Source organism: Brachyhypopomus gauderio, chromosome 4 (assembly GCF_052324685.1).
Source record: "Brachyhypopomus gauderio isolate BG-103 chromosome 4, BGAUD_0.2, whole genome shotgun sequence".
Taxonomy (NCBI): domain Eukaryota; kingdom Metazoa; phylum Chordata; class Actinopteri; order Gymnotiformes; family Hypopomidae; genus Brachyhypopomus; species Brachyhypopomus gauderio.
Window position 1 is genome coordinate 2,550,692 of NC_135214.1, and position 14,598 is coordinate 2,565,289.

General features: G+C 45.7%; 1 protein-coding gene across 1 annotated transcript in view; it reads right to left on the reverse strand.

Moving 5' to 3' along the window:
- Positions 1 to 14,577, reverse strand: part of kcnh3 (potassium voltage-gated channel, subfamily H (eag-related), member 3) — a 109,236-nt gene extending 94,659 nt beyond the window's left edge. Inside the window, exon 1 of the mRNA XM_077001463.1 lies at positions 13,724 to 14,577. Coding sequence (XP_076857578.1) covers positions 13,724 to 13,799 — 76 coding nt within the window. The 5' untranslated portion in view covers positions 13,800 to 14,577. The remainder of the gene's footprint in view (positions 1 to 13,723) is intronic.
- Between the last annotated feature and the right edge of the window lie 21 nt (positions 14,578 to 14,598).

Sequence of the window (14,598 nt, forward strand, 5' to 3'; positions counted from 1 at the left end):
GAGGGCTCTGAGCTGGTAATCTCTTTCAATTAAGCAAACGGTGTGGAGAAAAACAAGTAAAGCCCCTTTGGCCAGACCTACGGGGTGTGTGTGTGTGTGTGTGTGTGTGTGTGTGTGTGTGTGTATTACACTCGTTTCTCATCAATTGAAGTGGCAGCCTACTGTTTTTAGAGAGAAGGGGACAGATAAGATACAACAGCTTGGCCATGCACATACCGCATACACACACATACTACACACACACACATACACACACACATATATACATATGCACACACACACACACACAGATGGACAAACCTCTATGAAACTGGACAGGGCAGAAAGCTCACAGTCATCTCAGGTATGTTTTGCCGTCTAATGAATGCAGTGTTGGTGTGAATTCTTGATCAAGGCCATGCCAGTCTCTACACATACAGCATTAATATACCTGGACATGTTAACCACCATACTAATAAGCATCTTACGCAATAAATTGTGCAAATATCACAAATAATTCTGAAGGCTAGGATTCTGGTTTCTTAAGTCCCAGCTGACTACAGATAAAATATTTGCCATTCAAACTTTAGGACAATAACTAGACTTTATACACTTCTGAGAAATGGTCTGGAGAAGTTATACTGTACTTGGGTTAATTCATGTACCAAGTTCTTCCTTCATTTTATAATGTTTTGGGACGTCTGTGAAGCTGCGTCTTTGAGGGACAAAACAGAGCAGAATCTGATTGGCTTATGCGAAGAGAGTGGAAATTTATTGGCTCATGGGATGATGTTACGAGAACACCTGAGTAACAACATGGGCACCCTGTACCACGTGGTCACTGTGAGCAGTGTTTACCCAGCTTTGTTTATTAGGTGTAAGAGAGTAAATCTTCGCCAGTTATCAAACAGGTCTTCTGGCTTTCTGACGGTATAACGCTCTCGCAACAGAACTTCAGCAGCTCAGATTCCTCATTCTTCAGCCTTACAATTAAAGATAGTGTCAGATAAATATAACTGCCAGAGCAGAAGAAAGTGACTGTGCCAAACATCAGAGCAGGCCCCAATATTCCCTTGGTGGATACCAATTATTTACTATCTCTTCTCAACCATAATTCATTGTTGACAGCTGTGTACGAACAGTCCTAGCTAATACATATCATTTGAAAATGACAATTTTTCATGTTGAAGGACCAGCAGCCTTGGTATTAATGTAATGCAGTGAAGTGTGTGCAAAGGCAGGAAGAGAAGACGCTTTTGCTAAGAGCAGAGCTCACAGCTTACAGTATAAAAGCAGGCATCATCTCTACTCTCATCTGAACGTCTATCACAGAGCACACTGTCATGTCTACTTGTGACAGTACACACACACACACACACACACACACACACACACACACACAGGGTTTTGGCCCCACTGTGTATTCATATCATACATACAGAGTTTGAATGCTTGTGGTCTGCCCCTCACTCATAACCCACTCATACTGCATGTGTGATGCCATGGGCCTAGCTGCCGGTTTCGTTTTATTTCACGCTGTGTGTGCACGAGACAGAGATGCGTGACCAAGCACACCCGCATTCCCGCTTCCCCGAGCATGCCGGAGAACTAGAGGAGTCCATTTGTTATGATAGACTTTAGCCCTGTGCAGGTGAGTGAATGCAGCCACTGAGGACCAGGCTAACTAATGACAAATAGCTCTTCTGTGAAAAGCATCCAGAGAACGAACCCCACCGGCATCTGATGTAACTCAGCGGAATGGGGAGTCAGTGCCTGGGGGAAGGAACTTGGTTTGAGAGTCTTGATTCTGGCATCCAAAACGGATTAGGCATATCAATGAGCCATTTTTAGAAAATCAAAAGCAATGGAGAACATTTCAAATGAAACCCTATAGTCACCTCCCTTACAGGTAGTACGCAGGCAAGGTTGCACGCACAAAAAGGACGCGTTGTCCTCAATTCATTTATTGTATAATTTTTCCATCGCTGCCCTGCTGTTTTAGACCATAGAATGATGGAACAAGCCAAGTAGAACTTTCACTATCAATTCACTTGTATGCAATTATATAACAGAATGAACTAACCCCCCTAACAGGACCACAAGAGAGCCAGTGTTCAAAAGGACTACAGTTATGGCCCATTTCCACTAGGGCCTGCTTGGCGCGGTACGGTTCGATTCGCGACGGTTTGTGAGTGTTTCCATTAGTACCAGGTCCCAGTTTGCCGGTACCTTCGGGTACTTTTTTCGTACCGACTCGCTCGAGGTTCTAACCGTTCCGAAGCGGTACAGTTCTGTGACGTGGAGGAACAGCATGACACTGATTGGCCAGGGAGTGTCGTCACAGGTTGCGTCAGGAGAGCGACTCCTCCGCTATGCTATGGACTCCTCAGCCATTTTTAAAACCCAAGGAGAGAAGTCTGTTCCCTGGTCAAACGCCGAGATACAAACCTTTCTGTTAATAATCAGCGATCAAAAAATCCAGGGCGAACTGGACGGGGCCACTAGAAATGTAAAGGTTTTTAGCGAGGTTTCCGCGCTAATGGCCACTCATGGCTACCAGCGGTCCGTTCAGCAGTGCCGGTCGGTCCAAGCTAAAAGAGCTTAAAAGCGATTACCGGGCGGTGAAGGACCATAACGGACGCAGCGGAGCAAACCGCAAAGACTGGAAATGGTTCCAGCAAATGGATGCCATATACGGTCACCGGCCAGCCAGTAACGGAAGAGAAAACGTGCTGGACAAGACAATGTCGGTGCTGGAGGCCATGGAGAATGGTGAGTGTATTGTGATTTCACAGTTTTACTAGGCTCGTAAAAGATGTAATATGAACGTAATATGAACGAATCTATTGTAAACACAGGAATTTAGCTGTTTGTAGTTCATGTTACCACAGGGCTCTCAAGTTTTGGATTCATGTCAGAGTGTGAGAGTTGTTGACGGGGGGGGGGGGGGGGGGGGGGGTGGCGAACGTTAATTGTTGAGCGGGGGGGGTGGCGAACGTCAGTTGTTGAGCGGGGTGGTGGGGGGGGGTGGCGAACGTCAGTTGTTGAGCGGGGGTTGTATACGTTGTATATCGCGATCGATCGCCAGTGGAGGGCGACATAGATATGGATCGGAGGTAAATAAACTAGATTTTTTTTCTCGCCGTGTGAAATCGGAGGTGTGGCGTGTGAGCGTGTGAAGACGGTCAAATGCGTGTGTCACATGCTCAATGCGTGAGACTTGAGAGTCCTGTGTTACCACCACAGTCACTACTGTACAATAGCTAGCTCTTAGCCTTGCTAGTTGCTAGTTAGCTGTAGCCATAAACAAAGCATGAGCAGCGATGACGTGCTACACATTTTGTGCAGTTATGCTATATTGTTGTTGCTTTCACGGGAATGCTTGTGTTTAATATTTTTTATTTTTTACATTCAAGATTCCCCTTCCACTGACAAGGCGAGCGGAGTTGGCGGAAAATGTTTCCTTCAACCGGGCTTTCCTCGGGGTGCTTGGCGAACTTGTGAACACCATGCGAGACAGACGCCAGTAAAAGCACACAAAATGTTGCTTGTAGTACTATAAATATTTATTTCATATAAAGCTATACGTTATTTTTAGGTAATTTGCTTTTTGCACTTTTTTTTAACTATAACTATATTATTTACATATTTTGTACTTTAAATATCTATATTTCATAATAAAGTTTGATTTCATTTGATTGTATGACTGATGCTTTTTATGCAGGGTGTGTTCAGCCTGTTTGAGTAATACCAAATTATTATCAATAATTAGAGCAACCACATACATTAGTGAAGATAAAGATAAATAAGATACAATAATGGTATGTGTTAAGGGGCATCGACCGGTGTTGTGGTCGCATACAAATGATGTCACGACACTACAACCCGCACGCCAACAGCGACTCCACCCACATTGTGGTGGTCCACTATTGTAATGGAAACACAACGCGACCGTACCGCTCCGTTGCGAATTGACCCGTATCGAACCGTACCGCGCCAAGCAGGCCCTAGTGGAAATGCGCCATTAGTTATGTAGGACTGCAATACAGATCCACAGCACAGTACAGGAGAGGTTTTCAAGATCTTTACAAATAAAATCACATCCTGAGGGTCATGTCGTCTTTCTTTTTCTTTAACGAAACTGACCACGGAGCCGTTCGTGACATGGCCGGTGTCGATGTAACGGAGGTATTTAATCAAGCGGATTCCTCCTGTGGACGTAAGTGGTCGTTCGCGTGCAAGGCGAGTTCAATTTACAGACTGATTTGCAGACGCCCTGACTCAGCACACGCGGACAGGCGCGGGAGAGCGGGGGCGCCTTCCGTGAGCGCGCCTCCATTAGCGCGGCCTCCGTGAGCGCGCCTCCGTTAGCGCGGCCTCCGTTAGCGTGCCCTCAGTGAGCGCGCCTCCGTTAGCGCGGCCTCCGTTAGCGTGCCCTCAGTGAGCGCGCCCTCCGTAAGCGCGACCTCCGTGAGCGCGACTTCGTGCTGGGCTCCTTCATTTATACGCCACTCAGAAGCGGAAGCGATTTCCAACTTTAATCTATCATGTCTGAGTCATCAATAAACAGGTCAGGCATGACTGAGAAAAAGACACTGGAGACAGAGACACAAGATACCATGTTTCTCCCAGTGCTTTAAATACTCTCTCTCTCTCTCTCTCTCTCTCTCTCTCTCTCTCTTTCTCTCTCTCTCTCTCTCTCTCTCTCTGTCGCACAAACATTTGTGCTAAGCTTTATTATAAAGGTCACAAGCATTACATAATGCATTGTTAGACCAGTCCTCAGACAAATTATGTTTGGCTTACTGCAGTAGAAGACTTTCAAGTTGTTTATGCAGATGTATCCTTTGGTCAATATGAATAAAATGCGTTGTTTGCTGTTGCTGCTGATATTTAAACAAATGTATGTCAATGTCCATCAATTATTGGACCAATACAACATATTTAGCTGCCATTGAAACTGACAGGAACATAATTGGTCAAATTTGGCTTGCTTTAGGGGATTTGTGACAACAAACGGCCATAATGAGTAGCTAAATCACATGGCCTGAAGCCACAACTGTGAACATCACTCTTAAAGTTCAATTTATAACTAATTACTCTGCCAATTTATGAGGCAAGATCCATGAGTCCTGGGGTGGAAAGACGGACCGTGCATTCTGGTTTTGAGGGAAATGTAATAGGCAGCATGGGTAATGTAGGCAGAGCTGGCTTGATCTTCCCCTCTATTGTTACTCTTGCTGTGTGATTAATGCAGACTGACATCAATTAAGAGAGAGAGACAGAGAGAGATAGAGAGATGAATAGGTGATATTGACAACCTGAAAAAAGCAAAACAGATACCAATAATAACAACACACTTTCATCAAGTCTAAGTAACTATTCCAGAAGCCACTGTGGGCTAAATCATTCACTTCACACCATCTCTTACATCTGTTCTGGATTTATGCAGCACTGTCGTCTTAAAAAACAGAATTCCTTCATAAGTAATACATTTTAAAGTCGTAATGAATTTTAACAACTCCAAAACAACTCAAAAGAATTTCTAAGTAGTTTATTTTTAGCCATGGTGTTTTTTCTTGAATTTCTCATTTATGCAGGGAGAATTAGGAATGAATGTTAATCTTTTATTTCAAAAGAGAGGTTTCTAGACTTTATGATTTTTAACAGTGACAGCATGACCGCGATGCCGCTGTCTAAGATCAAATGAGCACTGGCAACTGACGTGCCTGACGTTTACAACACCTCTACGTTCCCCCTTCCACAGGCTTATATATCTGTCTTATTGTATTTCTGTCTTGTTGGCGACAAACTTTAGGCCTGTATTGCCACTTCTCAGATCACCTCACACACTGTCTCACCTGCTGCTCGGCCAGCTCCTCAGTCTCAGCGCCTGGACGAGACCTGGAAGATGTCCAGTGAGACACAATAGTGCTCGTCTAAGCTTTAGCTGAAGCGTTTAGCATTTCTAATTACTGGCTAGTAAGGGGAAGGAACTCTGTGATTTATACACCTGAGGAATAACAGGAAATACCTTTGTACTGTATGGCTCAATCCAACTAAGCAACTTTGTTTTTCCTGAGTTACTTAATTATTCCTTACAGCACTTGAGGTGCAACTTTAATATTCATAATTCCACTAGGCTACCTAATCCAGCCAGAGGCAAACGGGACCTTGAAATGTTATAAGATGCAAATCCATGGAATAAATCTCATTTAATTTGTTCTTCTTTGGATTCAAATTGGCTACCCCGAAATAATGACAGTGGAGCAGTGTCCTGCCATCATGTCCATTTCTTTTAATCTTAGTGATCAGAGCTCTTCAGGTTTCCTTAAATCATTGTAGTGTAAAGCTCATGAGAGAACGTCTGTGTGTCTCATGTAATACTGACACTACTATTTAAATATGATCTTTGTTTTACAATGTGTTTGAGAAACCTGACACAGATTTACTTTACAGGATTACTAAAGAAATCCTTTTTTTGCATTTTTGTTATGCTTTATTTCAGTTGCTCATTTTCTTTTTTTTTTAAGAAGATACATTTCAGTCTTAACCTAAAATTAATATTTATGTGCTTCTGAGAACCTGGGATTGGCTGTATTAGACTGGACTGTCATCTCTACAGGAAGGTTACGCTCTGGAAGGGAAGATGACTCAAGCAAGGACTTAGATAACTCAGAATGTGTAATATGTGATCACACGACCAGGGGGCTCTGACCCATATGAGCCCATGAACAAGATGGGATAGAGGAGTGAAAATGATCAGAACCGAGACCGGACCAGATGAATATCGGCTGCCCTGGAACAGGCTAAGAGAGAGACGGACATTAAGAGAGGTGCCATGGACGTTTCACTCTCCCTCACTCAGCAGTGTCTTTGGCCAAAGAGTGTGACTGAAGATTGCACACACACACACACACACACACACACACACACACACACACACACACACACACACAGGTCCTTCCAGATGAACTAATTGCTGCCTGGAAGGGAGCCAGCCAATCCAGCCTTGATGTGTCCAGAGGCCACGCCCCAAGTTCAGGGCGCCTGCCTCTGATGTTCGCCCATAAACCTCTTTCATTTGCTTTCCCATTAATCCTACAGATGACTGACAAATCGGTCCCCCCGCCCCTCCCCCATGTTACGAGGAGCCTCTGTTAAAAGCCAATCCCAGGTGTCTAAAGGGCCACACACTGAAACGGCTTAGCTTGGCAACATGGCTATTGTAGTTTTCTACGTTCTGTTGATCCATTTGACCCAGTTAAGGTGTTTGGTACCCAATTTGCACAAAAGACTACCAAGACACCTTGACATGCCCCTCTACATCTTTTTTTGACTTTAGCTGCATGGTCAAGAAAAACACCTTCTGATGCTTGCTCTGAGTGGCATATTAAAATGAGCTGTCCAAGTGCTCACAAATAAGGCTCACAAATTTGTGACAATATTGAAAATCCATGCAAGGATAGTGGCAAAGAGATATCTTGACATTTCCTAAGCTCAGCCGCTGGTTTTGTGAGAGCTGCAGAGTGAGCTGAAGAGAACTCTCGCTCTGCCTGCACTGACCTGTACACAGCTGACCTGTACACAGCTGACCTGTACAGAGCTGACCTGTACACAGTTGACCTGTACACAGCTGACCTGTACACAGCTGACCTGTACACAGCTGACCTGTACACAGCTGACCTGTACACAGTTGACCTGTACACAGCTGACCTGTACACAGCTGACCTGTACAGAGCTGACCTGTACACAGCTGACCTGTACACAGTTGACCTGTACACGGCTGACCTGTACAGAGCTGACCTGTACAGAGCTGACCTTGCTCTCTCACCTGCTCTTTGTTTGTGGAGGTGTAATTTCAGGACGTCGTGAGTTAGTTTGGATCGATGCATCACGAGGTGGGACCATCACGATCCACGATAGCGTATAAAGCACTACGCTCCGTTTACTCCCGGCCAAACCTGATAGTAAATGCAACAACGCTCGGTGTGCCCGATTGCTTACACTGGTTTCAAAACTCACTCCTTGTACGTCGACACATTCAGGTTTTCATAATTGGTGCTGTGGATACTCCTGGATGTTGAACAGTAGCGTCTTCATTCTAGCTGTGCAGAACCTTTTACACAACAAGCACAATAAAGTCCGACTTAACTTCCCTACGTGGGCTTTGTGCTGTGGCTAACGTCCTTGTGCTGGAGATGGTGATGTTAAAATGATACGCCCTCATCATGCCGCAGTTCCACTCAACATGCGGGTGGTGGATTATTTTGCGGTTTCAACACACTAAATATTTCATAAAGCGCCTCGTCCAAACGTTAATAAAGTAGGTGTGATGAGCTGTCCTTTCCAGTAATAAGGGATTTATCCCCATAAAATCGCCACTGTAAAAGGCAGCCGCTTTTCTGATGTCTACTATGAACGTGCTGATCTCCTTTCATTGGCTGGTGATGAACCAGTGAAACTGTCACGTTGAGGACCCCGGCCCCTCCCTTTTGGGCGTGTGTCAACGTTGTCCACGTGGTTTGTCTGCGTCTGTGGAATTCCGTGGTGATGGCTATGTTGTGTGAATAATGTGTATCACCTGTGAATAGTCTCGTAATCACGTGGGGCTAATGTGGTTTGTCTATTTAATGTGCGCTCGCGCAGTGTCCTGTGCTCGTCGTTGTCTAAGTCTACACGTTGTGTGTGTGTTTCTTCAGTGTTGCTCGGGCGCTATTGCGCAATATTTGTGTAATTAAAAGTGATGTCAGTCAAATTGCAAGGATTCCGTGTCTCATCCTTCGCCACGACCCCAGCGTCACAGAAACATAAATTATTGAATCATTTGGACAGGGTTAAGGGTCAAGCTCAGTCAGTCCTTGTGGCGATTCTTCTTGGGTGGTTGTAAAAAATATATATTGAATTTCTGGCTAAGGGAAGCATGCCGCTCTGCATTGAGCTGGGTCCTGGGGGATTTTACCTGACCTGAAGGCAAACCTCTACCCTGGGGCGTGTCCTCCAGGTTGTTGAGATGCTGTCAGAAAGCCCAGCTTCAGTCACTCCTGCTGGCTACAGCCCTGCTGAGCCCTGAGATAAACACACTTTTGCATGCTCTCTGAACACTCAGGAACTGCAGGGACCTGCAACTTCAATTAACTGTTTTACTCCTCTGTTGAAAACATCCCTCCTACCTTTTCTAAATAAAAGTGGATAGTAATTTGGCGATGTGTGTCCCCAAGGCCCCTAAACTCAAGGAGCTATACTAGTGCAAATCAAAATGCTGTCAGCTATTAAAAATCCTGATAGGAGATCTGTGAAGTGGTGAAATAACTTGGCCATAAAACTTCATTCACCCGTGCTCCAGGGCCTGGTGCCCACTAACACCCTGGCTTGGAGCTCTGCTCATTCGGTACGCAGACCCGCCACTGCTGAGCACGGCACCGCCCACGTCCAAGGGCAGCCAATGGCGAAGCTGCACAAGGAATCAAACAGCAGGACTGACAGAGGGGAGCCACGGCAACAACCTGCTCCCTAACGCCAGCGAAACAATGGAGCTCACAGTCACAGGGACACGAGGCAAATCACACAGAAGACACAGCGGCACACGCTGTGGGTTTCTCCAGGTTCCTCCACACGCACAGCTTCTGAACATTCACTTAACATCTCATTCACCTCCTGCTGTTACGTACTGCTTTGACCATAACTTACATGTTATTGCCTTTTAGCCTCTGGGCATATATACAATGGTGCTGCACAATTGTATACACAATGAAACACAAGTTGTGCAGAGTGTTGCTCATCGTTTTTTGTGTAATTACATTTCTCCCTTTTGTTGAAACCCCACAACTGTGCATTTTATATTAAAAGGAAGCTATATCTTCAATTTACCAAAAAATAAATAAATAAATCTGAACTGCTACATTCAGCCGTGTGCTCCATGATAGTACTTAGTTCAAAACCCTTATGAAAAATAAGTGGACCACTAGGAAAGACTAGGACAAAATGACTTCTCTCAGCATCAAGTGATACAGCTTGACTCTACCAGTAAAGGCAGAGAGGGTGGGTGTATATGTGTGTGTGTGTGTGTGTGTGTGTGTGTGTGTGTGTGTGTGTGTGTGTGTGTGTGTGTGTGTGTGTGTGGGTGTGTGGGTGTGTGGGTGTGTGTGCGTGTGTGTGTGTGTGTGTGTGTGTGTGTGTGGGTGTGTATGTGTGTGAAGGGCAGAGAGAGAAACAAGGGCAGTGGAAAAGGACAGGTAGCATCTGACTAGTTCACACAGGTGAGGGGAAAGTGGCCAAAATTGCCTCCGTTGGACTGGAACAAATTCAGCAGAGGACCTGCAGGAAATCTGAAATGATTAAAGTAGAGGAGTGAACAAATCACACACACACACACACACACACACACACACACACACTCACTCAAACACCCAGGAGATGACCATCTGGTACACGCACTACTCTAACCCGATTATTTAGGGACAGTCTAAAGGAATATACACAATTAATGTAATACATATACATGACTAATGTAATAAATATACATGACTAATTTAAGGGTCATGCATGTTTTCACTTGTTTCCTTATTGTAATCAATATGCAAGCTAAAGAAACACTGGTAAACGAGATTACCTCAGGGCTCTATCTCTCCTCACACATACACACACATACACACACACACACACACACACACACCTTTTCTTTCTCACTGGTTTAGTTTAGCCATGATCAATAAATGAATTACTTCACGTAAAATCTGTTCGCTAATGCGGTTCAACTAGTCGTGTGCTGTGTTTGCGTGGTGAGATACGATGGAAGTGAAGTTTGTTTAGGACAGTTGGCCATGTCACGATACAACGAGACTCAGCAGCTGTGGAATGTGTGTGTGTGTGTGTGTGTGTGTGTGTGTGTGTGTGTGTGTGTGTGTGTGTGTGTGTGCTTTGTAGTGGCAGTTTCATGTGACACGGCAGCTCTAAGCAAGACAAAGCTGTGGGTTATAGCGGAGTGTATTTCCCTGCAGGAGAACAGTCAGAGGTCCTCAAACCGCACGCAGCCACATTCATCCTGTATCTCTTGGCCTGTCAGCACGGCCGAGAACTTCTTAAGGACTACGTTCTTGTTTTGCTGGAGAGTTCAGAGTTGGGAGAGCGTGTCCCGTGGCTGCACGGGTTTTGTGGCAACACCAAACAGTTCTAACAAGGCGACACCGGTTTCTCAAACAAAGAATCGCCACTGCTTGACTGTCCTCAGAGCGACTGAAGGGACAACACTGTCTGCTTACTCAACGAGGCCTCAACCAGAACCCCATTCATTTCTCATATGTCATTTAGCGACTTAATGAGGGTTTCAACGAGTGTGTGACTGTGTGTGTGTGTGTGTGTGTGTGTGTGTGTGTGTGTGTGTGTGTGTGTGTGTGTGCGCGTCTGTCTGTCTGACGCACTTATTTGTTTTTCTGTCGTTTCCTCTGGTGCTCTGCGATTCAGTTCTGGCAACGCAGTGTGCCTGCTCCGCTCCTAAAGCTACTGCGGGTGCAGTGAGATCCTGACACTGGGGTGAGCTAATTACAAGGACTGGTCTTCTGCTGCTGGAGGTGTGCAATTAGCAGCGTGCGTATGCGCCTACATGAGGACTCGCCTGCATTTATGGACCCCCGATTACACTGATCACTCGACATGAACCATGGTCCGGATGGTGAGCAAGTGGGAGAGAGAGAGAATGAGAGAGAGGGAGACAGAGAAAGAGAGAGAGAAAGAGCAAGTGAAAGGGGTTTTTTTTGTGTGTGTGTGTGTGTGTGTGTGTGTGTGTGTGTGTGTGTGTGTGTTTTTTTTCTTTTGACAGCTCTCTAAGGCAATGATGTCATTAAGGCAATCAATGTGCCTTGAAGGCTGGGTGGGGCTTTAGCGGGGTTGGAGGTTAAATGTATGCAGTACAATAAAAGGTCCCAGAATGTAGAGACGAGCTGGGGGAGGGGGCCCTCTGGGGAGGAGAGGGGGCCCTCTGGGGAGGAGAGGGGGCCCTCTGATACAGCAGCAGACGGAGATGGAGAGACTGGCTTTCACCAATTACATTCGACACAGTGGGCCATTCCATGCCTTTCATTACAGTGGCAATCAATGCAGCATTTCTTAATGATAGAATGCAGTTGATAATTAATTGAGTCACAAGTTTAATGTCTGAATGTATCTTCAAGGGAGATGTGATAAAGAGAGGAGACACAAAGACTGACAGCTGGCATTGGATTCTGCTAGCTGAGCCGATCAAGTGGACACACTTTTGAGCGGTGAGCGGGTTTAGTGTTTTTCAGTAGCGGTAAACTTGTAGACTTGAAGTTGTGCCGTTTGGTTTTTTTGTTTCAGTGGCACTGAAACATCCATTCAAGCCCTTCAGTCTGGGACACTCTCGGTCTATCCTAGATTGTGTATTTTATTTTTGGCCAGAAAGAGTCAAAAACCAAGAATCTGCAACAACACACACAACACAGGTTGTGGTCTGTCCTTGATGAAGACAGATCAGAGGTTTTGTAGAAGAACTCGTGCCTATTTGCTTTATACAGAGTGTTGATTGCGTGGGCATGACTGGTGGAACTCGACTAAAACGTGCAGGCCTAAACAACTCTGCGCTGCCCATGCGCGGACACACGGGGAGACAGTTTTACTGGACAGAAACGGCATCTTCATACACGTTGAGCGTTGTAAGTAGGCCTAATTCTCTTAACGTCATGATGTCATTTTCATTTTTAACAATGCAGAGTGAGTTGTTAAGAGTCTCCCTCGGTGTTTTCTTCGTTGATCAGATTAATTAAGCACAATAAGGGCTTGTCCGCATCATAATTAGCAATCTCATACAAATCAAATCTCACCGCAAGCCGAATTGAGGAGCCACGTTATCAGTGTGGCGAGATGGAGATTGGATCGGCCTCTTGGCGTGCCCATTCCCCGTTATTGGGTGCTTTTATCACACACACACACACACACACACACACACACACACACACACACACACACACACACACACAACTGATTTAGGGAAGGCGCCTGCACCAGATCCTCCACACCGCGGGGCCCGAGTGGCCGGTGATGTGTGTGAGAGGCGCGCGACACCCTCCGCCCACGTGCGCGCCGCGCGCCAAGGACGCACCCGGCCGCTTACTCATCCCTTCTGCTCAAGAAGATACTGCTCAACGTGAGACATGCACTCCGCCTTTCTCCAGCCGTCTACACAGAGGAGGAGCACCCAAGAGAGGCGAACTGGGAACAAAGAACATCGCCTTTAATAAGATGCAGTGGGACTGGCGTGCACCTGCTTCGTTATACTGGTTTTCATAAGTACACCGTCATCGTCCCAGTCTGCGAGTCTACTTATACTCTAATAATACTCCACTTATTATTCTCATTGTGTCCAGAACGCGGAATATTTCAGGAAGGCAAAAGTGTGAAAATCGATCGCGTTACCAAAGAAAGAAAGAAAGAAAAGGGGGAGCACGGAATCAAAACAAGCCATTAGACAGAGCCCAAGTTTAACAAAACTTTTCCCTTTAGCCAAGCATCCATTAAAACACAACCATTTTGAAGAAGAGCATGTAAATACGAGAAAACGTTCTGGTAATAATAAAATGGGAACAATGTTGTTTGCTAGTAATTATAGGTGGAAACAGAAGATGTGCTCATTTGTTACAACGGCCTGGTTAAACTTCTAAAACGGTCTCAGCCATAGAGGTTCGTTTAAAGCGCTTTGATCCAAACAAACAGGTGCGCGGCTACTTACGAGTGCCGTCGAACCGGGTGGCGATGGTGTCGAGGAAGGTGTTCTGCGGGGCTAGCAGACCTCTCATTACCGGCATCCTGGTCCGGGTGGACTGGGTCCTCCTTCCTCGGCGCCCCGGGGCAGTGGACTCCTGCTCAGCCCCAAACCCAGGTAAGAACCGGGATGTTCCGGGCGCGCATCCGAGCCCCTGCAGGAGCGCCCCGATCCGTGACACGCGCGGCTCCACTTTGACAGCGGGCTAGCGACCATATCCCTCAACGGAAAGACATCGTACTCGGTCGTTACCTACCCGGAATCTTGCGGTACCGATAAAATGAAGATGAAGAAATTCACGCTAAAATAAACAAGTTTTAAAAACGAAAAGCAGTGTGCGCACTGCGCGCGGCTGGAGACGCAGTGCTGCTCGCGTGGAGACGTGAGACCTCTGTGCTCGGTTCTTCTTTACTCGGTACCTCCAGCAGATGTTGTGTCACGTGCTGAGCCCCGGGACCGACCCTTTGTGCACGGTGGCAGGACGGTTAGGTGTGATCGCCCCTTTGTGATGTCCATAATAAAGGTGAATTCTTATATTTTAACCTTTAATTTTCCTGCCTTTGCCTGAAATTTCTCTTTTGCATGCCTCACACAAGAATATTACTCACAATGCAACATAAAGAAGTTCAGTTAGGAAATATCATGCATAAAATTGTGGAAATATATTACAGAGGTTACTTTTTTCATTTCACGTTTTGCTATATGCCATATTATCTATAGTCTTTTTGGGCTACTTTGCTATGGGCCTACCTACAGGAGGTAATCTATTGTCTCTACATCTAATTCGTATTTGATACAGCAGACATATACTGTGTTTTATTGTGCTGTGTTGAAATACATTC